This window comes from Aythya marila, assembly GCF_965140915.1.
Source record: "Aythya marila genome assembly, chromosome: 5".
NCBI lineage: Eukaryota > Metazoa > Chordata > Aves > Anseriformes > Anatidae > Aythya > Aythya marila.
This window is the reverse complement of record NC_139046.1, coordinates 15,923,127-15,949,580: the sequence shown is the minus strand read 5'-3', so window position 1 is coordinate 15,949,580 and position 26,454 is coordinate 15,923,127. Positions and strand designations below refer to the sequence as shown.

General features: G+C 37.3%; 1 protein-coding gene across 3 annotated transcripts in view; it reads left to right on the top strand.

Annotated features, from left to right (window-relative positions):
- Window positions 1-26,454, top strand: part of UNC79 (unc-79 homolog, NALCN channel complex subunit) — a gene marked incomplete at its 5' end in the record, with an annotated part of 102,180 nt that overhangs the window by 10,845 nt on the left and 64,881 nt on the right. For 2 of the 3 annotated variants that reach the window (XM_082760799.1, XM_082760798.1), the window contains 21 exons: window positions 2,829-2,999; window positions 5,476-5,568; window positions 6,679-6,734; window positions 7,364-7,493; window positions 9,105-9,169; window positions 10,987-11,075; window positions 12,260-12,300; window positions 13,542-13,570; window positions 14,608-14,837; window positions 15,125-15,296; window positions 16,350-16,580; window positions 18,806-18,996; window positions 19,868-19,991; window positions 20,945-21,085; window positions 22,207-22,428; window positions 23,039-23,266; window positions 23,962-24,103; window positions 24,508-24,587; window positions 24,671-24,819; window positions 25,345-25,502; window positions 25,932-26,113. In XM_082760799.1, the coding sequence (XP_082616925.1) occupies window positions 2,829-2,999; window positions 5,476-5,568; window positions 6,679-6,734; window positions 7,364-7,493; window positions 9,105-9,169; window positions 10,987-11,075; window positions 12,260-12,300; window positions 13,542-13,570; window positions 14,608-14,837; window positions 15,125-15,296; window positions 16,350-16,580; window positions 18,806-18,996; window positions 19,868-19,991; window positions 20,945-21,085; window positions 22,207-22,428; window positions 23,039-23,266; window positions 23,962-24,103; window positions 24,508-24,587; window positions 24,671-24,819; window positions 25,345-25,502; window positions 25,932-26,113 (2,924 nt within the window). Of the gene's footprint in view, window positions 1-2,828; window positions 3,000-5,475; window positions 5,569-6,678; window positions 6,735-7,363; window positions 7,494-9,104; window positions 9,170-10,986; window positions 11,076-12,259; window positions 12,301-13,541; window positions 13,571-14,607; window positions 14,838-15,124; window positions 15,297-16,349; window positions 16,581-18,805; window positions 18,997-19,867; window positions 19,992-20,944; window positions 21,086-22,206; window positions 22,429-23,038; window positions 23,267-23,961; window positions 24,104-24,507; window positions 24,588-24,670; window positions 24,820-25,344; window positions 25,503-25,931; window positions 26,114-26,454 lie in introns of those variants that run through there. The other variant, XM_082760800.1, reaches the window with a different exon arrangement.

The following is a 26,454-nucleotide window of genomic DNA, read 5'->3' as shown; positions in this document are numbered from 1 at the left end:
AAGCAGTATTTTCGTATGTTTTGAATTGGTTCAGCACTAGATTTCTGTGACTGTGTTGTGTTTATATTGTTTTATTCTCAAGTTCTGCAAATGTCTGGTTTGTTAGTCTCTGGCTTTTCATACTGGGGTACAGGAGCTGAGTATTTTTCTCATGTGGTAAAAGTCAAATATTAATTTTCACCATGATATCAGGGTGTATTACATCAAGATGAACTTATATCAGTGTATATAGTTCAGTATAGGAAGTATTGTCATCAATCTCATACACTGCTAAATTCTTTAGCAGGAAATTCTGTTAAATGCTGATTTTCTTTTGAGTTGGCAGCAGCATGTTTTGAATCAAAGATTGCTGCACAAAGAAATGTTATGATCTTGGAAAAAAGGCACTCTTGGCAAATTATAGACCTGTTGACTTTTTCCAGAAATCAAAGTTAATTATCAAAGCAATCTTTTTCTAAGTAGATAACATGGTGGTAATTAACAACCAATGGAGACTTGTGAAGAACAAATAACACTGAACAAACATAATTTTGTTTTATGGCAGGACAGTGGTTCTCCTGCTGTGGTTTTCTTGTCCTTAGGCAGGCTTTTGTTGCTGTGTCACTTGACATCCTGATGGGCAAACTGGGACATACGGTCACCACTTTAGTGAGGAAAACACTCCAGGAGCAATTACTCATGTCTCTTGTCAGTTGGAAGGTATACCAAGAGGGAATTTTACAGGAGTCTGTGTTGCATCTAGTGTTAATAAATATTTTAAATTTTTACTTGGCTGATAGCAGTGAGAGAAGATGACAATTTACAGGGGATATCAAGATGGTGAATAGCATGTCTCTTATATGAGATTTGATTCAAAATAATCTTGGCAAATTGCATTCTGTTTTGAAGGCTCTTCAAAGAAGAAGTGTAAAATATTATATTTAAGCAAGAGAAATCAAATAAAGAAATTAAATGAGGGAAGTAATAGCTTGAAAGTCATACTGCGAAAAGATCTGGGTGTTACAGCAGATCTGAGTCTGACCATAACTCACTAATGTATTAATATTATCCTAACAATATGTAAACACATGCTTTATTAGACACCCAAAGCATTTTTTATTTAGTTAGTTTAATAGCCCTAGCAAGACGTCAGCTGGAGTACAATTTTCAGATTTGTCCATCTGGTCTCAAGAAAGGCATGGACCTTTTGGGAGGAGTCCAGGAAAAAGAAACAAAAACGATCAGAGGTCTAGAATCTGTGAAGAGTGAGGAAAAACTGAAAGAACATTGTTTAGCTTAAAGAAAACTGGAGGGAGACATGATTACAAACATGTAAAGATTGCTGCAAAGAGAAATAAACAAACTATTTGTGTTTAGCATCAGGATAAGGAGTAATGGGCTTGAATTGCAGCAAAGAAAATTTCAAAAAACGGTTTTACAGTAAAGATGGTTAAGCATTAAGAATTGCCAGATGAACGAGTAAAATTTTGTCTTGCAGATTTCTAAGAACAGGATAGATAAACGTCTGCAAGAAATAATTGGTTGACTCATGCTTGGGGCAGGGGAAGGTCACCTGCTATTTCCTATGGTTCCGTGTACAAAGAATTACATTTTGCTGTGGAACTTGTTATTTATTTCTCCCTCAGTGTAGAATTTGACTAAAATATGTGTGTGTGTGTGTTTTTTTTTTTTTTTTCTTTCGTTCTTTTTTTAATCTGAACAGTCTGTATTGGTTGGGTAAGTACAACTGGTGCACTAGATGCTCCTCAGCTTGGGTCCTGTCAGCCTATACAAAATTGTCAATGCTTCGGCGACAAATATGTATTGCAAGAGCAAATGCTCTCTGGCATTAAGGGTCTAGTTGTTGCACAAGACTAGAATGAAGTGTTAACTTCATATTATGACTCATGATGTTTACATCTACAGCTACAGATCTTTGAGAACTTTAAAAGGCAGCTTTAAATCATCCTAGTTATACAGATGAAGGTCAAGACCTGTGTGTTACACCTTGAGGTTGCAGAGGGAGTCAGTGACAAAAGAAATCCCTCTTTTGCAGGCAGAAAGCCTTATGATGTATTGTAGTCACCATACAGGTTCAAACCTGGGGTTTATTGGGTGCTGTAGTCTTTCTCAGAGGGTTATTGGTCCCAGCTCAGTTCCTCATGTGTAAGATGCCACAATGGCCACTTACATGGCAACTTGTCTGCTCTATTTGGATATTGAATTAATGCATGATACCTTAAGTATCCCTTCCAAAGCATTATATTGTAATTAATCAGAAAAATCTGGAAACTATTTATAAATGGCTTATTCTTTTTAAGCTTTGGGCATTTTTGGTCTCAATGGCTTCCCCTGGAAATAAAATCCACTGTTTAATCACATACTGTTTGCAAAATGCAGTGATGTTCCCTCTAGTTTCTATGTGGGAGGCAATTTGTAGCTTTCTTAAGGGTAATTAAGATCAAAATCTGATTTTGTTGAGAGATAGTATGGGATGCTTTTTGCAAAAGCAGGCCTTCTCATGCTGGAATACTTATCAATTCTGATTGTAATAACACCTTTGCTTAAATGCAGGCTGCTTTATGTAGGTGTGTTGATTTTATTGGCTATAGTATTCATATTCATTCCAAACTATTCTAAATGCTGCTGAACAGCTGTTTTCTTCTCTTTTAAGAAGGGCTTCAGTGATGGGTGAAGTCACTTGTATGTGACTATGGGAGTTAAGTTTCTGAAATACTTTGAGGGGAAAATTTGAATTTAAATGTAACTTTTATGATAGATCTGTACAAAGTACATAGTCATAATTGTTTTTCCATTGTAATGATTATGTATTTCATTTTATTCAACAGATCTTGGGCAATCAATTTTTTACACTACTACATGCTTGCTTCCTTTTCTCAATGATGATATTTTGAGTACTTTACCCTATACAATGATTTCAACATTAGCTACCTTTCCTCCATTTCTGCACAAGGATATTATAGAGTATCTCAGCACATCTTTTCTGCCTATGGCTATCTGTAAGTAGAACTTACTCTAGTATTGTTATGTTTCAGAAAAGTGGTACACTGCTATAATGTCAGACTGTAAGAGTCAGTGTGATCTGTCATAGAATTGTTATGTGACACCAATATACTGTATGTATACAAAAACAATTCCATGGAACTATTTTCAAAAGGAAATACTTCATATGTATGTATTATGATGTATTGCTGTGAATTCTTTCTTCACTTAAAGAGTGAAGATAAACTGTAAAGAAATACAGTTTTCAGACTAACAAAACTTTCAGTGCTGGTAAAGGGGATCTTGAGTACAGAATTGATGGGCAGAACGCTGCTAAAGTGATACATGCAATAGCAACATGTATAATTTTTGCATTTGCACTAAATGTGGATGTACAATAATGACTCTTATCAATGTAATGATACCATGATCAATGATACCATGATGAATTTCTGGTTTTCTCTTTCTCTCTTTTTTTCCATTTAATTTCTGTACTAGATAGTAGTGCACATCTTTGGTCCCTAAGTATTAAAATTGAATCTGACAGTGGCTTCCTCTTTTCTTTTGTTTTGTTAATTTTCCCCTCAAGGTGTGATAGGACTTTGTAATTTCAGAATTCCTGAAGACTATGAATCCTGAAGTGTGTTCTGAGTACCCATCTTTGTACCTGATAAAGCTTGATGGGCTTACAATAGTAGCAGAGAGATTTAACCATGTTCTGCAGACAAAAACATTAAGTTTAAAGTCAGTTTTACCCAACAGATGTTTTATTGTGAGGGTGATCACTGGAACAGGTTGCCTGAAAGGTTGTAGATTCTCAAAATGCAGCTGGACGAAGTCCTGAGTACCTGTTCTAGTTGACCTTTCTTTGAGCAGGGGGCTTGGACAAGATGATCTACAGAGGTCTTTTCCAACATCAGCCATTCTGTAATTCTATGAGAATGTCTCCTCCTTACCTGCATAGCAGACCTTTATGGAAAAAACATGAATTTTTGTACAAAGATCTCCAGTGATGCCACTGAAGAGCATGGAAAATGTTAGAACAAAGAAAGAAGTGTGGTCCAGTGTTTCAAGACTAAGATTTTGTGGAAACTTACACGTAAGGTTTTCTTTGGTCAGTGTTCTTTGGAGAAGTTTCTCCAAGAAGGTCCTCTTTGGATTAAGAGCAGAAAGTTGCACTAAATGTGTTCTCCCCATTGTTGCACTAAATGTGTTTTTCCCAGCTCAGAGGAGCTGATGTAGGTAATCTTCACATCTCCAAAACTATTCTCCAAAACATCTCAAAACATCTGATTGAGCCAGATCCATAGCTAACATAAATAAATGCTTTGCCCTATTGTGTGTGGATGACTTTCAAAAAAGGTTGAGGTGTAATTAAGAGAGCCATAGCAATGCTGGGACATGTGGAGAAATACCAGACAGAAAAGAGAGAGTCTCCCTTTTCCAGTCATGTGTGTTCTTAAATAGCATCCTAGGCTTTCTCTACTGGGAATGATCTGTCCCTTCACAAGGCAAGTGTAGAACCTTTCCTTTTCCTTGTGTTCAGCTCAGAATCAACTGAAAGGGAAGGGTGCAAGAGATTGTATAAGCAGCTGAAGAGCCAGATGGGAGGGATGAAAGGATCTCACTGAACTGTTAGTTACAATTATGTGCTTCTATCCAAAATGCTGGCAGACAGGCTTGGGATAGAGCTGTAGAATGCGAATGGGGAAGATACGTTCCACATTTCTGTGTAGGAGGTTGCCTGCAAAGCCATATTGCCATGATACAGTTCTGCAAATAAACACCTACACTGTGCAGGGTTATTCCAAGTTCCATATTCAACTATTACTAGTTGATACTAACCATGCAGTAGCAAAGGAGAAAGAACTCAAGCCCCTTTCAGTGAGGTCAAGGTTACAACAGCTTAGCTGCACTGCAGTGCTACTGTGTATCCTTAGCACAATTCACAATAACAAGGGGGAATGATTTTTCTGGTATGTAGCTCTAACTGCAATTCATACCATGTGGTCCCTGAGAAGTAATCTGTGCCATATGCAACAGCCATCTACCGCCAGCACCAATCCTTCATCCGTATACCTCAACAGCAGGCTTTCTACGTTTCTTGTTTCCTTACCCTCTACTTTCTCCTCGCCTTTCCTATGATCCAAGTAGTAGGTGCATGTGACTATATGACTGAAATTGCTCTGACCAGTCTGTGGGTTCTGAAGCAGAATGCCTCAAAAGATCACCTTTTTGGGTTGATGTAGCTCTGAGGAAGAAATCTCACTAATCTGAGAGACCACGTGTGTGGTCTGTGAAGCAATGCCATTTTCTTAGTCATATTTTTCTCGTAGGGGTTTCACCCCCACCAATACAGAATGGTTCTGTTTATTTTTTTAATTACATGGTACCTTAGAATTATTTTTCATCACTTGGAATCAGAGTTATATGCTCTTTTTGCCTATTTTTCCTTGTACACTAAAAAATCTTTTTTTCTCCTTTTCTTTTAAGTGGGCTCCTCAAAAAGGGAAGGTGTTCCAGCACATGTCAATTTATCTGCATCATCAATGTTAATGATTGCAATGCAGTACACATCAAACCCAGGTATGTAAACATGCAGTATGGTATAATCCTCTGTGAAACTATGAGTCATGAAGTTCTGTGACAAACGTAATCAAAAAAGTTCAGTGATATAAAATTCCATCTCACAATCCAGTGCAGGATAAAAAATAAATGATTTCAGTCAAAACTTGTATTTCTGAGCATTATGCTTGAAGTCATCATTATGTAGATAAGATCTCATTGTGGTGAAGAATTAGGATTGGACCCAGGATTGAAGAGTCTGGTCTTCTTCTGCTTGACATCAGAAAATAGTGTTGATTTATAATGTCAGTGTTGGAGGGAAATCGCTATTAACTTTGAGTATAGAATTTCATAGTAAAAGTTTGTCTTACGTTATGATTCATATCCCACCAAGTTCATGACTGATACCATTTTTCAAAGATGGCAGGTAATGCTGGCTGCAGGCTCAGAACAGAACTATCATTAATCTAATTGTAATTAGAAGTACCTAACCATAAATGCCATTCTCTCACTTCAGTGCAACTCCAGTTAATTCAGTGGGGTCACACAACCAAAACAAAACAAAATTTAACCTGAGGTATCTGTCATATTTCATAGTAGTCAACTACCTCCCATTTTATGTTTTTACTTAACTGGGTAGATGGTGTGTGTGAGGAGGAACCCCACACTGCTGTATGTGCATGAGACGTGTCACGTCATGCTACCCCTTGGCACACAAAGGAATGGTGTGCTGTCACGTGTGACTTCTATTGCTGCCTTACGATGAATGACAAGATACACATTTACAGCTTTATACAGTGCCAGAAGGACAAATTTTAAGTGAATTAGCAGATATTCCTAAATGAGACGTATCCGAAAAAGATCTCTGTTGCTCTACAAAGAGCTGTAGCATTGTAAGGCTTCTCAGCTTACTGCATTTCTTGACAGAAACAAACTAGTAATATTTTATTTCTGGTCTTTTGTAATAACTCTCTGGGCAGTGATCCTTCAGCAAACCCTTTTAAATAAGAAGTAATTAAATTAAATGTAGAGTTTTGGACTGTCAAAGCAAAGCCCGTTAGTTAATTACATCACTTCTGTAACTTGAGTTTCCACTTCAGTATTATGTCTATACTTTCTTTTCTCTCTTAGTGTATCACTGCCAGTTATTGGAATGCCTCATGAAATATAAACAAGAAGTATGGAAAGTAAGTTTCTGATCATATATACATCGTGGAAATTACTGGATAGTAATGAAAACCAGATGACTTGAAAATTGGACTGATTATGTGCCAAGAATTCTTAAATGATCTTTATATCCAATCTTCCTGAGTTATGGAGAGGAAGGTCCCTCTGATTTTTAGTTTACAGAAGCAGCTCTATCTTTTGTAGAACAAAGCCCTTTTTTCCTACATACTACGTAGCCATGGCTCCAAGTGGCAGAAATTTTAATAACCACCAGTCTTCTCAGTTCATGTGGGACTGAACTTTTCCAAGGACTCTGAGTGAATATTATGAGTATGTGAATCAGAGAAGGAACCAGTTATTTAGCAATAGCACAGATTGTTGCCCCATGGCTAGACAGAGGCTTCATTCACTATATGTTAGTGTGTGGGGGGTCATAGCTTTTGGATGTTTCATTCCAACTCAGAGGCCAGTTGTAAACATATTGTTGAAGTTTGTAATCTAGTCTACTTGTAAGAGGTTACAAAAGAAAATTTGTAGGGCATGAAATGACTATTTTATTTGTTCAGGTATCTTTCTGAAAGAAAATAATACATACTGAAGGGTGTTTTTTACCTTGCAAAATAAACATATTGTACATGTCTCTCCTTAGGATTTGCTATATGTCATAGCCTATGGACCATCTCAAGTTAAACCTCCAGCAGTACAAATGTTATTTCACTATTGGCCCAATTTAAAACCCCCTGGGGCAATCAGTGAGTACAGAGGACTGCAGTACACAGGTCAGTGCAGCTTTTTTGTATAAACCAAAATGAACATAAAGTAAATGGTGTGATAAGAAGAGATTGGACTGTGCGCTTAGTCACATGGTCTGAACTTTTGGGTAGACCTGTGTGGTGTCAAGAGTTGGACTTGATGATCCTTAAGGGTCCCTTCCAACTCAGGATATTCTATGATTCTATGAATCTATAATTACATGCTTGCAGTTTTAAAATGTATTTTGAAAACTTTTGTTCTGTAAATTGGTAATTCTGTAAGTATATCAATACAATATCTATTTGTCTGTGTTTTCAAAAGATGCTATGAAAAATAAAAAATATGATTGTGGCTAATAAGTATGTTGTGTTACTCCAAATGCTAACTAAAGCAGAACAGAAGAAATAAATACAACATTCCAAATGGTCTGTGAAACTGCTTTCTTTGCCTCAAAAGGGTTCTGACTTATGCTCCTTTCAATTATGGCTTTGATTGCTTTTGTTGTGCCAGCTTCTATCTCTGCTGCTGTTGCTAAGGCTCTTTATCTGGCTGTTATTGTCAAAAAAAAAAAAAAAAAAAAATCAGGTGATGTCAGGTGAAGCCAGTATAATGGATAAGTTCTCAAGGCTGAATATAGTGAGAGAAAATGTTAGACAAACTCAGCAGTGTAGCTGGAGCTGAGAAGGCAGACAGTACAAAGTCCTTTGTCTACCAGACTCTCTAAAGGTGCTGATGGGGTTATGCTTCAGTGGTTGGGACTCTCCAGCAGCAATTCAGAACTTACTTTTCCCAATTGCATGTCTCAACCTGTCAGTTTCAAACAGTCTGTTGTGTAGCATATGTTCATTTTTAAAATTTACAGAATACAGTATTTTAAATAATGAAAATGAAGGATTGAAAGAGACCTTAGAAGACCCACTAGACTAACTCAAGTACATCTAGGAAGTTCCTGATAGAAGTTTGTACGTAAAGCCTTCTCTTGAAAGGTTGATAGATTTTCTTGACATTTTTTTAAATCATATTTCTTTTACTGCTTTTTATCTCTTGTTTCATGGAACCAGGTCTGTAAGCTAAACTATACCATCTGACCCCTAAATAGCACTGGGTAGACTGGAATCATCTTTTTCTATATAAGTTTTCTGTTAATGTATCCCAGGAAGAGTTGCACGTTTTCTGCAATTGCATGGCATTTTTTCACTTCAGGGTATTTCATAAGGCATCCAATTGATGCTGCTGAAACACACCTTTGTTGTTTACTTCTTGTCATTGCAAAAATAAGTCTCCTGTGGCTAAACTGTTCTTCCTTTATTATAATTGTTTTCATTTAGCCTGTGAATGTTATTCAATGTATTGAGTTACTCCTACTATTCTGCTCTGGGAGGGGAACAATAATTAATTAATTCAAAACATAGTGAGATGAGGAAGGGCCTACAAAGGTTATGTCTATGTCTTTCTTTTTTCTTTTCTTTTTAGGTTGTTTATTGTAGTTATTAGGCTTCCTGAGGAATGGCTAGGTATTTTCTTGTATTTATGTAGTACTTATACAAGAGGATCTTGTTCTGTATTGATACCACTAGACACAGAGAATACAAATACCTTTTCTCTGTTGATTAATCTGCTGTATTTTGGTTTTGCAGCCTGGAATCCTATTCATTGCCAGCACATTGAATGCCACAATGCGATTAACAAACCGGCTGTGAAGGTACTGCTGTTTATTACGAGGTCAAATTTGAGTATCTGGAGGCAGGGGAGATTGCACTTTGCCCCAGCTGTATGACCTAGTGATGTGCAGATGACTTAAGGGCAGTAGCTAAGGGTACAGCAAAGCCTTTCAACACTGAAGGTGCCAGAACTATCTGAATATATTCTTTGGATGCCTAAAGCAAGATAGAGTATTTCCTTCAACAACTGTGTGTCAAGTCGTGATACTAAACATGAGTGGTTACAGAGCACTTCATAAAAATTCTAAGCTGGCTTCTGGCTAATCCATTTAAATGTTTTCCTGAACACATGTATGTGTGTAAAATATATACGCAAATCTTTTTATATACATGAAATATTACATCAGTTACATAGGTATATGTTCACCTTGTTATCAGAATGAGGCTATACAATGCATCTACACTTATTCCTTTGCTTGGAATGTGTCTGAAAGCAAATGGCTACAAGGCTTTACTTGCCTCTTTTACAGCCAATGTTTAAGAGGGGGTAAATGATAGCTTTCCTGCTAATACACAAGATAACAAGCAAAATGGTTTGCCCAGGATCATAGAGCTATTCAGTTGTAGTGACAAGAATAGAATCCCAAGTCCAGTGCATTCTACATTTTGGCATACTAATTAGTTAATTAGATTTGGATATACTTAAGTATGTAGATACAACCAATTTTCCCAGCATCAGTTCATATAGTAACATAATTATATTAGTCAAAAAGTTCTTCAGTTAGCCTTTTCCAGAGGTTGCTATACTGATTGTCCTAATGGTGATGCATCCCACAAGCCCTGCAACGGACCACTTCGATGCCCACTTCAATTATTCTCTGTGATCCCTTTCCATAGGAAGAAAAGCTGGAAGGTGTTGCTTCATGTTGTAATGATCACTACATTGAGACTAATCACTGAGCAGAGCAAACCAGAAGCAGTCATGCTTCTGTTGTGTGACTGAGGCAGTCATGATCTGTCACCACGTGGAAGAATGCAGCCTGTTGTCTATTGGATAGACAAACGTAAATTTGATTTACAAAGATGAGAAACATTCAAAAAGGCATTTGTCTTTATAAAGCACTTTGGTGGAGTAAGAAACATTTTAAATGGTTAAGATACTGTGTATGCATGCTACTTTTCAACTTTTCCTTAAGTAGTACAAAGTGCTTAAACAAATGCATGTTTAAGCATATTGGCCTGTAATTGACTGACATGTAGAAGGATAAAAGCTAATGCAAGACGAGGTACATTCTTTTTAAGTTTGGACATAAGTTTTAAGTTTGGCAGCCTATGCTGCCAGGGTAGCTACTGGTCCATAGTCTTTATTCTGTCACTGGAATTGTGCTGGGTAGTTAACAGCTATGATGACTGAAAATTAGATTTTGCTGGAAGAGGCATATATTCAGAGAGAGAAATCTGGACTTTTACCTTGCCTTGCCATGAGCAATGGGTCTTCTCAGTGACTGAGTCTTGGAAAGAATAAAAAGTGTGTTGTGACTATGTAATGTTAATACATATGAATGTATAACACAAAAGATACTTGTCCTTGAGAATGTGAATATCCAATATTGATATCGGAACATGCCTTGTTCTTTTCCCATAGGCTCTCATTTTCAGTTACATCCTTTTCTTTGTTAGAAATGACTTGAGATTCTCTATTGCCATATGCTTGGTATCATCTTTCTGAATACTAAATGCTCTAAACAGTTACCAAAATGTTAATTACATATTTTGTACTAGCATTAATGCATCAAACACTTCCTCAGTGAAATCCCATGGGCAGATGTGTTAATCCTTTTCCTTCTCTGTGTTTCAGATGTGCATTGATCCATCCTTGTCTGTGGCTTTGGGTGATAAACCACCTCCCCTTTATCTTTGTGAGGAATGCAGCCAGAGAATTGCAGGGTAGGTATATATACTAAGAGACAGAAAATGATCAGGTATTGTCAGTTAAACGTTGCAGTTCAGAACAGTCTGTTACAGAAGAGTGTTTGGCTTTTTTTTTTTTTTTTTTTTTTGTATGATTAGCATATGATTTGTATAGTTAACCCCACTTGAAATAAATTGAGCATAGTGAAACTCAGTATGAATAAGGATTACAGAAACTTACCCCACATGATTAGCACTTCTAGCTTGGACAGTAATGAGCCTTAAAGTTAAGATCTCTGAATGAATAGATAGTGTGAGATGAATTAACTGTGATAGGGGAATCTTGTTAATGTGCAAGCTTTTGGTTATTAATTATTTTCTTTCTCCACATCTTTTAGTTGTCATTAAAAGTATGTTACAATGAAAGATCACAGAGACTTTGTTGCTCTTCTGTAGTATGTGCTTCAGATTATTCTCTATCACATACTGTGAAGCAGCAGAATAAAGAATTAAAACTGGTCCAAGCCTGTCCAGTTCATGAAAGGACTATATCCTGAAATTAATTAACCTCACTTACTTTTTTTTAATTGGAAATTTTATACACGTTTTTTTTTTTTTTACAAGATCTACTAATACTTAAGGTGACTTCCAATCATTAGTCCCAATGGGCAAGGTTACAGTTAGTTCAGAATCTATATGTACATTATTGTTTTTGTTGTTCGGCCTCAGTTTAACAGACACCTTTGCATCATACCAGCTGCAGGAAGGAGCAGTATTGTGGAAATCATTTTAGTTTTTTAAGTTACTGATTTAAAGCTGCAGGTTAAGTAATTGAATTTAGTAGAAGTGTAGCTTCTGCGGAGACTTACAGTAAATGGTACAAGTACAATTTTTTTCCATGTTTGTCTTTCACTCTTCACTATCATTTCTTAGTCCTCAAACTTTCAGGGTGCACACTATTTTCATTCAATAAATTAGTGACTTAAAAGTAATTTTTAAAAGCTTTGAGCATGAAATATCAGTCTCAGAGTGGTAATTTTCAATAAGTCAGGCACAACAGAGAGAAGTAATGTAAAACAGCTTGCAATTTATGAAACCATGTAAAAATGCTTCTTCAGAATAAAGTCATCCTACCACATTAATTTAGGTAACTTTCCTATGTGCAAAAATAAATGAATGAAAAAGAAATGAAAAGCTAATTAGATATATAATTTTTATAGGGATCACAGTGAATGGTTGATTGATGTTCTTCTACCACAAGGTAAGAGGTATTTCAAGGGTAGGTGCAAACTAAACATAATTGTACAACCCTATCCTCACTGATTTTTTCTGCATACTGTATTACTTGAAATGCTGCATTCTATTTTAAAGGAATATTGTAGAATTTTGAAGTAGCTTGTATTTAATGCTGCTTTATGTCTTTAAAGTACTATAGAGAATTAACTAGTCCTCTACTTGAAATAGTATGCAACTCGTCATGTGTGAGTAAACGAAGACAATTGAATAGATTTTCAATTCTTGAAGTGTCCATAAGTGGGGCCAAATTTTTTAAAAGTATCTGTGTCCAAAAATGGTCTGGTTCTTTTGGTAACCTGGCTTTGATTCTAGAGCTTTTAAGGCTTCAGAAAATTGACTGCATGAACAGAAAGTTTTAGAGAATACCAGAAAAGGATATAAAATATTTTTCATTGATCCACTCATGGTCCATTGACCAGTGAAAGTGTTTGGTATTATCTACCAGAGTGCAGACAAAACTTGTTGACAGACTAAGTAGAATTTCCTGGGCTTAAAGGAGAGTCACATATTCTCTAAATTGCAGTTTTCAAGGGCAGAACAAAGACACTCCCCTCCCTCTCTGTTCTGCAAACTGAAAAATTTTAGGCAGTGGAGATTTTTCTTGCCATCTCTTTACACTTGTAACATAATCCAGATTACAGAATGTTTAATTTATTTAAGGGAAGTACTCAGCCACCTACATTTACTGAATCGGATATTGCTGGGGCAAACGACTGTGTAGGTACTGACTACAGGTTGAATCTGAAAACATTTCTCTATGGAGTTAGGGGCCACAGACATGGTGGCTACATCTACATTGTGAGTCTAAATGCACTAATCTTTCTTCCTGCCAGCTTTCACAGTCAGTGTAGGCACATCTGACCCATGTCTCTCACAGTATGCCAATCACATTAGCATACCAACAGAAGTACTGTTACAAGTCTGTCTATGAGGCAGAAGCATGAGCAAGGTGGATGGGATGCACAGCACACCACACTTAATTTACCAAGGCTGTTCTTTCATTTCAGTGCAGAAATAGCTAGTAAGCCCAAGTATACAGTATCACACCTCATGCAATACAAAAGATTTAGAGTTTTCAGTTATATCTGGAAGCACAAGTTTAGCCTCAGCAACTTCCTTGCAGCAATTCCATTTTGCCATGGTTGCCATAGTAAAACAGAAGGATCGTCATTCTGTGTTGATGTTTTGTATGCCTTCCCCTTACAGCTGAAATTTCTGCTATATGTCAGAAGAAGGTAAGATAAAGTCATTTGTGTGATGGGGCATGATTTGATGTTGTGTGTAATGTCATTCCATTCCTGTGTGGTGCATTCTTTTTTGTACCATTCCAAATTTTCACAATTTATCCATGTATGCATTTGTTGGTGGATGGGAATGATTTAGCAGCAAGACTTCTTTTTGTTTGAACTACTGATATTTGATTGGAGTTGAAGGTTTTTATTGAAGTCATAATTAGTAAGGCAATCTAATTATGCAATTGAGCTGAGTTGTGATTCTAAGTCTGCTTCTGAGGAAGATACAGCACAAGATGAATTTTAAATCTAAGTGTTTTATATGTTCTTGTCTTTCTGAAGTCCCGGGTTAATCCAAAGTTGGACAAAACTCCTATTGTAAATAGTAAATAGTTTTAAATATATGGACTGAAAGTCTTCAATGCTGTAAAAAGACTGCTGACAAAAAGAATCTGCTTGCAAAACATACCAGCTACTATGATTTAATAACAGTTTAATAATGAGGATTACAGCATATAATATATTGGAGATGTGGTGTGGTAAAGAAAGTTTTTATGTTGGGCCAGATTACCAGAGGGCAAAAGTGAAGGTAGAGCATATTTCAGAGGTTTGGACAGTTACTTATGATAAACCAGATTCTTACGTAGAGTAAACTGATGTGTCAACATTGATTATACTCCTAAGGATCTGTCAGTTGCCATATGAAACTTAGAGACATTACAAGCAGAGGTTAAGAGATCTACTGTAAAATTTAAAGGTTGCTCCAAGCCAGAAAATAGAGGTTGATGACTTAACTTTTGGTTTGGCCTGTTCCTGAAGAAGAGCAATCGTGACATTTAAGTCCAGGCCCATCATTAAGGGCTGAGCTCCTCTTGGAAGCTCAGTGACACTTGGTTCAGGATTCTTACACATTTGTGCTTATGCGTAGTGAATTTGGAAAGAGCCAGCACTTGAGCCAGTTCCTCACTGCAGACTCTCATCACTGCTTTCATTTCCACTGCCTGATACTTGTGTCCTAATAAAATCTCTCTATTTTGCAGAACTGTAGTTCCCATGTCAGAAGAGCTGTTGTTACGTGCTTCTCAGCAGGATGCTGTGGCCGCCATGGCAACAGGCCAGTGCGCTATTGCAAAAGATGCCATTCAAATCATCACAGCAGTGAAGTTGGGGCAGCAGCAGAAACCCACCTTTACCAGACCTCACCACCCCCAATCAATACACGGGAGTGTGGGGCAGAGGAGCTTGTGTGTACTGTAGAAGCTGTCATCAGGTAATGTTATTGGTTATTCAGCATAAAAATGTAAAGCAGGATTGGGTTTTTATCTAAATATTGTCTGCATAGTGCCAGGGTGCAGAACTCCTGCTGCTGTAAGCAGAGCACCAATCATCTGGGAGTGTTGTCCTCATGGAAGTGTTCAGCCTTCAATCTAATCTTACTTTATTACTGTTCTCAGGAAAATGTTGACGTCAGATGTCTTCATCTATAATTATCCTTGATTAGATACCTGTATCCAGTGCAGGAAGGCTGTATTCACTGACCACAAACTTGTTTTGTAGCTTGCTGAAAGAAGCAGAGTTCCATGCTGAGCAGAGGGAGTATGAGCTCAACCGCAGGAGGCAGATGGGCCTCTCTTCTTCCCATCACTCCCTGGACAACACAGACTTTGATAATAAAGATGATGACAAACATGACCAACGCCTCCTAAGCCAGTTTGGAATCTGGTTCTTGGTAAGAAAATATTTTTCTTCTATTTCTGAAGCCTGGATGTTATCTCTGTCTTTTTTTTTTTTCTTTTTCTTTTTTTTTTTCCCCCCATTGTCTGAATTTTAGTTGGATACTTTTCTGATTTGTAGGAAAAACGGAGTTCTGTGATACTCTCGGACTTGGAGATTACAGAACTGGTTTGGATGGACCTTCTGAATCCTCTATTGAGTGTATAATAGCTACTCACCCTCTTCAGCTTTTTATTATCTCTCTGTCTTCTGAATGTCATTTGCTGAATGTTCTCTGCTGAATGCCATTATTTTAACCCTAAGAGGCAATCCCCTTTCCTTTTTTCTTTTTTGGATTCAGTGCAGAACCTGACTTGAAAGTTTCTCGTCTCTAGATGGTAGTAAAAGCTCATCAGTAGATCATTATGGGTTTAGCAATGTGGTTGGTCTGTGAATTCATGTACAAACTTGGTCTCAGCTTTGGGACAGGTTTACAGTAAAGATACTGTTCCAGAAAAAAGTAAGTTAGGAGACAGAGAGAAGACTACTGTTAATCATTCTGTGAGAATTTTTGAGGTCTTAAAGCTCATATTCCTGCCCTAAATGAGGACAAATATATAACCCTTTTGTAAAGCAAAGATCGCTTATACCAAGTAAACATCCTCTTTCAGATTTTTTGAAACCTTTCATTTGGTTTATCTTTACAATTTCTACATTTTGTATGTGTGTTTGTATCATATATTTTACTGGACATTAGATGAACTTTTAAAAGTAATTTCAAAGCTTAAAACAGAATGTTTCAGTTTGTTGCAGCATTCTGTATTTAAATGTTTAGCGTTGAAACTGAGAAACAAAGAAATTCAATGCTTAATTTTTTCTTCTTATTGCTATTTTCTGGTTATGGAAATGTTTTTTCAATTATCCTGTGCCAAGCTCTACTTAAAACTGATCAGCTCACTTGCTGTCTATGTAATCTGCATCCATGTATCTCTGAAAATATGCAAAATATAGTAGACAAGCATTTCAAGTTTCCCACCTTTAAATCTAGATTTGTGTTTCTGTCTTACAGGTGAGCCTTTGCACTCCCAGTGAGAATACACCCACAGAGAGTTTAGCAAGGCTGGTTAGCATGGTATTCCAGTGGTTTCACTCTACAGCTTACATGATGGATGATGAAGTTGGTAGCCTGGTTGAAAAACTGAAACCCCAGTTTGTTACTAAGTGGTTGAAGACGGTTTGTGATGTTCGCTTTGATGTCATGGTTATGTGCCTCCTTCCTAAACCAATGGAGTTTGCCAGGGTGAGGGTAATTTATCTGAAGGTTAATTTATTTGCCATAGACATTAACGTAAAATAGAGTAAGTCTATTTCTTCCCCAACCCTCTCAAGGCAAAAGAAATATTGGTAAAGGAGCAGTGGAGTTCAGGAATTTTTTCTCTTATAGCTTTTCTGGTTTTACTGTGCCAGAGGTGGGGGATTATTTACAGTAATATGAAGACAGAGTGGAAAAATATTTTGGGGATTGAAAGATACTGTGCTTTTTCAATAGCTGTACATCTCCATTATGCTGCCAAAGCATAAAAATTTCTCTTGAGAAACAGGTTTCACATGCCAGCTTCTAGGTATGCGCCTGTCCTTTACTAGTCTGCTTTACTAATATGTTTCTCTGTTCTTTGCATACTTCATCTCTGCAGCTGTGAAGTAAGATTCATGAAATCACATGGTTGTAACTGAAGGGAATTTTGAGCATACTGATAACCTGTAGCTTTGGATACCAAATTTCAGTTAAGAGACTAGTCCGCCGTAGTATGCCTTACTGCTGATGGAAGGAAGGAGACTTACCTGGAAGGTCATTCAGGGTGCCTAAGTGAGACTCCTGCTGGAATCACTCCTAGAAAAAGTCTTTCTTACCATCTCCTTTAATTGTGAAACAGAACTTACCACTTAACTTGGATACTGAAGGCATGCATGAATATTCTGCTATAGAAAACTAGATATCAGGATGAAAATAGGAACTTTGTGAGATGTGTAAGACTTTTCCACATTTATTGCTGCCAGCTATAGATGTGCTTTTGCAGAATTCAGAGACAACTTTCATTTCATGACCTTCTTATGTTAAATGGCCAATCACAGAATCCTTTAGGTTGGAGGAGACCTCCAAGATAATCAAGTCCAACCATTAACCTAGGATTGCCAAGTCTACCACTAAATCCTGTCCCTAAGCACCTCATCTCCATGTCTTTTGAATACCTCCAGGGATGATGGCTCAACCACTTCCCTGGGCAGCCTGTTCCAATGCCTCACAGCCCTTTCAGTGAAGAAAAGTTTTCTAATACTCAACCTAAATCTTCTCTGGTGCAACTTGAGACTGCTTCTCCTAAGACTTGTTCTCTAGACCCTTCACCAGCTTCATTTCCCCTCTTTGGATACATTTTGGACATTTGTTTTATTTCATATAATTCAGTGGCTAGTATAGGAAGAGCCATAAAGACTTGGTGTGATACATAATATTATCAGGGATGAAGCGTGCATCCATAGATTTTTCATGACCTTGTAAATGGGATTTGCTGTGCAAGTGCAGACCAGCATATGTGTAAGTCTTACTCTGAACCACCTCTCTGAAGATAGACCTTGTCTGTGTGGGAGGATTGGAGGACAGCTGAAGGAATTTGAAAGGTGAATGGATGCACTGGTGTTAGAATTGAAGAAAGCAGATCTTGAGTTTGAGACTAAGGAGAGAAAGGGCTGAAACTCATGCTGTAGTCTATTGTGGACCTTTTTCTTGTCTTGGATCCAGCCCTTTTAAAAGTTTTATTACCCCCCACTGCAGTGCTGAAGACTAGACTGACAACTTGCCAGATTTGCAAAGGTTCACTAGAACATGAAGACAAACAGCCATGAAATTAGCTGTGATGAATGGAGAAAAAATAGTTTGTTGGCTGAGATTACCAGTAGTTGCTGCCAAAACAGCAGGCATCTCTAGAGCCATTAGTAAGGAACAGCAGATGTGAGCTGAGGTCAGTTAGAATAATTAGTCTCTGTAGACTAGTTATTTATGTACTCAGAAGTATATTTTTTGGCTTCCTTCACTCAGGACCTTCCCTCAAAGAAATAATAACAAACAAAAAAAAACAAAACACAAAAGGACTAAACTTTCAAAAAGAAAAAAAAAAAAAAAAGATCCAGCACTCTAGTGGCCCAGAGCAAATACTTTAAGGTGTAAGTTTGACCAAACAAATCTGTCCTTCACTGAGAATTGTAAACAATTGGGGGTTGTTTTGTGTCATGGCCTGGAAGTAAGCATACTTCATCTAAATCTTGGACAGTGCTTCTTAGGTTGTGGGTGAAACTAGAGAGGAAAAAAACAATGTAATCCCCATGGCTGTATTCTCAATTCAGGCTGGCAGGTGCTGATAATCATCCTTCATGATTTCTGGGCTGCAATATGCTGAGCAAATTGGTGCTGGACCAGTTATAGGGATTAGAAATATTGCTCATCAGTATCATTCCTGGAAATGCCCACAGGTTGGTGGATACTGGGACAAATCGTGTAGTGCTGTGACCCAATTAAAAGAAGGGCTGAATCGAATCCTTTGCCTGATTCCGTACAATGTAATAAACCAGCCGGTGTGGGAATGTATTATGCCAGAGTGGCTGGAAGCTATAAGGACAGAAGTGCCTGATAATCAACTGAAAGAATTCCGGGAAGTGTTAAGGTATGTAGGTATTTGTAGAAACCACTTTATAATTATTTATGTTGATTTTTGAGGGTATTAGTGCAATAAAATGTTGACAAAGAATAAAAATGCCATTCAGCCTGCTCTCTGGTGTGCAATAGACAAGTGAATGCTGCTGAATTTTGCATGAATTATATTTAGACTAGAGCAGTTCAGCTTTGGGAAAGTTTCCTTTTATTGATGCTGATATTCTTGAATCAGCTTCTTTGCTCTGAACAAGGCACGCTTTCCATGGCTTCCTGTAGCATGATGAAGGAAGCATTTTTCTCTTTCTGGCCAGCTGTTGAGGAGGTACATTGGGGATTAGTAGAACTAGCACTGAAAGAGAGTTGATTTTTATTGATTTAACTACTATTTTCCCCCATTGAGCAAAGAAAATACCAGAATAGGGGTGGTGACTGCTGGAGTCATAATTTCATGTTTGGTGTATACCTTTCACAATCCAGCTTTGCATTGCTTTGTACTGTGTAAAAGGCTCTGAAACTGCCTGTAATTTTGCATTTGTAGGGACTGATGAAAATGTGTTTAGTGTGAATAAGGAATAGGGATGGAGTGGTAAGATGAAAATTTTCCCATACATTGGATTTTGAAATCAAGTGTAACTGGGCAGATGAGATGTAGTACAAATTCTGAAGGTGTATCAATAAATTCAGGGTGATAATAGTCAATCAGGACAGGTGGTATCATCGACCTAGCGCAACTCCCCTGGAGAATGAGGATGCAAATAAAACACCAGAAGTGTCATCAGTGCTGGTTATGAGATTGCCTTTCTATTATTTTTCTGTTTTCATAGTTTACAGTGTGTATGTTGTAGTAATTCAGTGATGCTTTGTTTTGTTCTCCTTTTCAGCAAAATGTTTGACATTGAACTTTGCCCTCTTCCTTTCTCCATGGAGGAGATGTTTGGCTTCATTAGTTGTCGATTCACAGGGTATCCATCCTCTGTGCAAGAGCAAGCGTTGCTTTGGCTGCATGTAAGTGTACTCTCTTGACAAGTCATGCTGATTGATTTATGATTTTGAGAGGAAGAAAGAAGCCACTTACCAGGGATTATGGAACCTTTCTGCCCCTTGAGTAAGGTGGTTGGTAGACAGGTCCTGGGAATTATTTTCCCTTTGGTTGTGTCTTTAGGGCCATTCAGTTATCTCTGACTTTCTGTCAGCAGAACTCCTTAGTCTCCACAGAATTTGGTCTGTAAATTCCAAAATAATTCCAAACTGTAGAAGCAGCTGTAGTCATTGCCACATCTGAAGAACTGGATCAGACTATCACTGTACCCACCACACTTTCTGCTTCTCTGGCAGTCTCGTGGTCTATTTGCCTATTTGTCAATATTCACTGGCATTCACCCAATATTCGTATTCAAATACTACAAGAAAAATCATGTCAGCTTTGGGGACAGTCAATTCAAAAGGCTATAAAATTTTCCACGGCACCTCAGAATAATACCGATAATCTTCATTATTCATTCATATTACCACTGTGATTTGCAGATAACCTATCTTGTCAATATATTGACGTCTGTAGGCTACCATTCTGGCTGGATTCTTAGAATAATTACAGGAATCCTATTTTAGGTAATAATGAAGATAGTTATTCATACAAGTATTTGTAATATTTTTGCTTCACATAAACTTTTTTGTGGAACAGTTTCACATACCTATGTGTTTGTGCATAAAACTGTTCGCAATGTGCACCAAGCATCATGCCAACAAATATTTTGAAAATGCAATGTTTTGCCACTTCTCTTTTGCCCTGATTTGAAGAGAAACCTAAGGTCTCAGCTCACATGAACAAATCCCAAAATTAAATGCATGAAACTTGCTGAACTCAATATGATGTGATAAATATGCTTATAAAGTAGCTGATATTTTTATCAATCTCGAAACTCATGCTTTTTTTTTTTTAACTTATTGTCTTTCCTCAGGTGTTATCTGAACTTGACATTGTTGTTCCTCTTCAGTTACTAATCAGCATGTTTTCTGACGGAGTGAATTCTGTAAAAGAGTTAGCAAATCAAAGAAAATCCAGAGCCAGTGAACTGGCGGGAAATCTTGCAGCTCGGAGGGTAACATTTATCCTTCTTATTCTTTTGCTTTGAACAATTTTCCTAACCGAATGCATGTGAAGAATTAAAAAGTTTTATTTATTTATTTATTTATTTTTAACCAACAGTTAGAGTGAATTTTTGTATTGAGGTACAAATTTGGTGGGCCTAGGGATGTTTTGGGAGGATGACAGACCAGAACTTACTTCTGTTTCCCTGCATTTTTTTCCCCCTCCAAGAGATGCAAAAATTGATGCCAAGGAAACTTGTCTGTCTGGAAGAAAATGTTTGCAAACATCTCCTACAGAATGCGTGAGGGACAGCAGAAAGGGTGCTCAAAGGTCAGCTCTTTAGATTTAAGGACCTACGACTTACAGCATCTAGACGATTGATGATTCTTTTCTTGTAGTCCTTCTAAACTCTGATGTAGCTCAGCAGAGAGTACAACTAGCCTGTAACCACTTCCAAACTAAGCAAAAAAAAAAAAAAAAAAAAAAAAAGGAAAAAAGGACAATCTTACTGTCTGGTATTCCAGAGCATAGCTGGCCTAAAAATAGACTTTGAGTTACTTAACTGTTTATCTCCTTGGAATAACTGAAGGTTCTGATGGTGTTGTAGGTGGTCTGTATGGTGGTTGAATGTAAATCTGTGCAGAAGTGCATGTCTTGCTATTGTTATATCTAGTTCATTTCCAGCTACCTGTATCCTTGGTGTAGTCTTAGTTATACTGCTGCGAGTACTGCAAGGCATCCACATTTATTAGCTTCCTGCTATTGAAGTTGGTATGTCTGGATCATGGGGAAGATTGTTGTAACTTCATGACCGCTTTACTGTCTGCACCAATTTTCTGTTCTGTTTATGATGGTAAAATTCCTTCTTAGTGGAAATAAGGTAATGAATGACAGCCATTTAACCTAAGAGAATACATACATCTGTGCAGAATATGATTATTGTACTTATACCATATTTTATCATTTAATGGCACTAAGGGACATACATAGATTCAAAAAAAAAAGAAAAAAAAAGCTACCAAAGGAAATGATAAGGTTTTCAAAGTTCTTGACATTTACCAGTCTTGTATAGGATTAGATTGCTTAAATGCCTAACATTCATTTGGACATGTTTATTTTATATGTCTTCAGGTAAGCGTTGCTTCTGACCCTGGGCGCAGAGTTCAGAACAACATGCTGAGTCCTTTCCCAAGTCCTTTCCAGAGCCCATTTCGGAGTCCAATACGTAGTCCTTTTCACAGTCCCTTCAAGAACTTTGGACATCCCAGTGGAAAGACAATTGACTTAGACTGTGAGGATGATGAAATGAATCTTAATTGCTTCATTCTGATGTTTGATCTCATCCTGAAGCAGGTACTTGCAGAAGAAAAACATCCATGCTGAGGGACAGTGAAGTTCTGCAGTCACTTTTGTCTCTCCTTTGGTCCTGTATTGAGTCCCTTTATGCTGAGGGAGTGGCATGAAGTACAAGGCATTGAAACCTTTCTGCAGCTTTCATGTGGCTTTACCCATACATGAGTTGTGGGTTCATGGTCAGTGAAGAGAAGGTAGATACCTCCACATCATGTTAGGTGGCTCATATCAATGAAATGAACTTCTCCTTGGAGATACAGTTATTGCTACAGACTAGAAGCAGGGGCTTGTTGATGGCCTTAGATTAGATGCATAATTTTTGGATAGGTAAAGTTATACATTGTGAATCTAAGCCCAAGTGTTTTGGATAACTGTCTCCAGGTAATGTTAATTTGCTTATGCTTGAAATTGTCTAATTACCTTCAAAATCTTACTCCAGCTGTTCAAGCTTTGTCCTGAACACCAGTGGCAATTTAAAATTGTGAGTTGCAGTTTATCTCAGTTCTCATCCCAGTAATGCAATTCACTGGAACAAATGTAGGAATAGGCAGGACTGCGCTCTGTTTTTTTAAATAAATAATAAGTCCTTATTCTTTTCACTCCCTTTCAGATGGAACTCCAGGATGATGGTGTCACTTTGGGCTTAGAGAACAGCATTTCAAAAGATATAATATCCATCATAAACAATGTATTCCAGGCACCTTGGGGTGGTTCTCACAGCTGTCAGAAAGATGAAAAAGCAGTTGAATGTGGTCTGTGTCAGTCCAGCATTCTGTGTTACCAGCTGGGTTTTGAGCTGCTGGAACAGCTTGCTCCAAAAGAAGAAATCAGACTTGTGGTAAGTACAGCAAGAAAAAGAACCTTTGTTACTGGCACATAACTCCTCTACTTCATCGTGCTCATTGCATTGTGATGGCATGGAAGAGCTTGGAGGTTAAAGCAAAAATGCCATTGAATTTAAAATCTCCTGGGTTTGAATTGATTTAAAGAACACAGGGAAGATGGCAATATTCATCCAGTATGAATTCTTCTCCCTGTCACCATTGTCTGCTTTGGAAGTACACTCCTATGATACCATCTTAAATAAAATGTGAAATGTTAATACGTAGTGCTTTTCATCTTTTAAAACCTAAGAATGGGTATCTTCAAATGATTAATGACTTTGAGAGAATCAGATGTCAAGTGGGCAACTTAAAAAATCTTAGTTGATGGTTGACTGTTGAAAATGCTGAGAAAGGAGGACAGGTTAAGTGAAACCAGTGTGATTGGATGCCCCTCAGCTCCAATATGCATATACAATAGCTGTTAAGTGCTATCATGTAAATCCATGTTTGAAACACAGTCTTATTGTCAATCCATTTGCTGATGCAGAATTTTAGATATGCAGGTGATTTGAATGCATGAGTGTACATGGAAACTGGACAGTGTGTCATTTGGGCTCAGCTTATCCACACTAAATATTAAACAAGAGGATATGGCTTAATGTATACAGAAAACATCAGTAAATGAATTTAACTTACTATGTTCTTAAAGGAGCCCACAGATAACCTTGAGGATAGTCTTCTGTATACTAGACCTGAGTTTATTATAGGAACTGAAGGAGAAGAAGATGACAAATCAGCACCAAAACATGGAGAAAACCCAGGAAATCACACAGAGACCACAGAAAATGCTGGTAGGTTCAGGGTGAGAAGACAGAGTATTTAAGTGAGGCTTTAAATGAAACATTTCACTTGTATAGAATACAAGGTTTTGAAGCATTTTTTCAGGTCCAACAATGCATAGTCACTTTTTTTTTCTCATGCATTTAATTCAACTTATCAATAGGAGGGCTGTATAATGTTGGCTGCAAGTGTGACTGAGTCTCAAAAAGTGTTAGAAGAAATCGTGGCTTTGTGGACATATAAAGTAGCAAAACATTAGATGCCAAATTCTGTGCAGTTGTAACTCAACTGACATCAGTATTACTGATAGCAAGAATTAATTTACCTCTGATTACTTTCACATTCTCTAGTTTCACTTTGAATTAACAAATGAAGGGAATTTGTCACCAATTTATGTAACTTACTTTTTTAACAGCAATAAAGAATGACACAGAAAGAAAATTTTGTTATCAGCAACTTCCAGTTACCTTGAAGCTCATATACACAATACTGCAGGTAAAATTAATGATGTTTGTTTAGTTTGAATTTTCAGTTAAGCAGTTTCACTGTGTTGAGAGTAGTGCATCTTGCTTACACAGGAAATGTCAAGATTTGAAGAACCAGACATTCTTTTTAACATGCTGAATTGTCTGAAGATTCTTTGTCTTCATGGGGAATGCCTGTACATAGCAAGAAAGGACCATCCACAATTTCTTGCCTATATTCAAGATCACATGCTGATTGCAAGGTAGGTTTTTATCACAAGTTTTGTCTTCATACTTTTTTGATTCCCCAACTATACATTCATTTGTGACATTAAAGAATTTGCAGGTTTAGTAGGGAAAACTAACAGAAGGTCATAAAGAAGCGTGGATATCATAGTGATTTGTGAATGTATGTCACTCATGATGTCAAGGTGGTTGACACGGCTCGTGTGCTGAACTTGGTCATGTTGAAAATGCTGATTTATAGCACAGATTATGTTTCATGGCTGTTGTGCCTTGAATTAAGCAAAATCTTGTTAAATCTAAAATGTTTCAATGTTAGCAATATTTGAACCTGGATTTTCAAGAAAAACTGTTGCATTTGAAGATTTCCAAGTGGCTCTATTCACCTAACAGCAACTCTGCAGTATTCTCATTAAGGCTCAGGATGGCTTATAGAGATTTTCACAAAAAGTGCATTCCCTCTAACAATACAGTATGGGCTTTTAGAAGAAAGTATGTCAAGGGAGTGCTTTTATAAGCGTACTTGCTGTGTTTGGTCTTTCCAGCTTATGGGGAGTTGTGAAGTCTGAATTCTCTCAGCTTTCTTCTCTGGCAGTCCCACTACTTCTTCATGCACTTTCACTTCCCCATGGAGCCGACATTTTCTGGACAATCATAAACAGCAATTTTAACAGCAAAGATTGGAAGATGAGGTTTGAAGCAGGTAAGCCTGAGAAACATATGCTATTTAGTGCTTGTTGCTTCACTGAAGAGCTATAGCTTTCTCTGCTGTAATTGATGAAACTTGTAACGGGTGATTACATCTTTTTGCTGGTTTGGGGAGTTTGGGAGGTAGTTGGATGCAAAACTATGGCACAAAAATGCAATAGAATAGAGGAGACTATAATGCATTCTGGATAATCAGAGCAAGACCAAACTCACAATAACACCTCCCAGCTGTTCTTTGTTGCTACTTTCTAAGATGTGCATATTTCTAGGAGAGATATTTTTATATATTTTTTATATAAAATTTATATATATATATATTTTAGAGATATTTTTTAATAATCTACGATTATTAAGACATGAAGGGCATAAAGAAGCCATTGTCTGAATTAATATTTATATTTTCTTTCTCTGGGGGCTGCTACAGTGGAGAAAGTGGCTGTGTTGTGCAGATTTTTGGATATCCACTCCGTGACAAAAAACCACCTACTGAAGTACTCTTTGGCTCATGCATTCTGCTGTTTCCTGACTGCTGTGGAAGATGTCAACCCAGCAGTAGCTACAAGAGCTGGACTACTACTTGACACCATAAAGCGGCCAGCTTTACAGGTAGGTTCATTATACAGGGGAAAAATGCATTGAAACAGGAATTTGAGTTTTGACCCAACATTTGAAATGGCTCACGTGGACAGTGGCATAGTCACTGCTAATACCTCTTTAGACAAGCCTTACAGGTCTTGGTATTTGACATATACACAAAATAGACATGGGAAAGATACTGCCTGAGCCCCAACTTTGATGACTACGAAGGATTACTATGACATTTGAGCTGTTATCATAGAAAGCTGTAAATGTTTTTATAATTTTAAAATGTACTGACATTTTTCATTTTAAAACTAAACGGTTTTACAATTCTCATTACATCCTGTTGAGCTGATAGTGAGAAAATA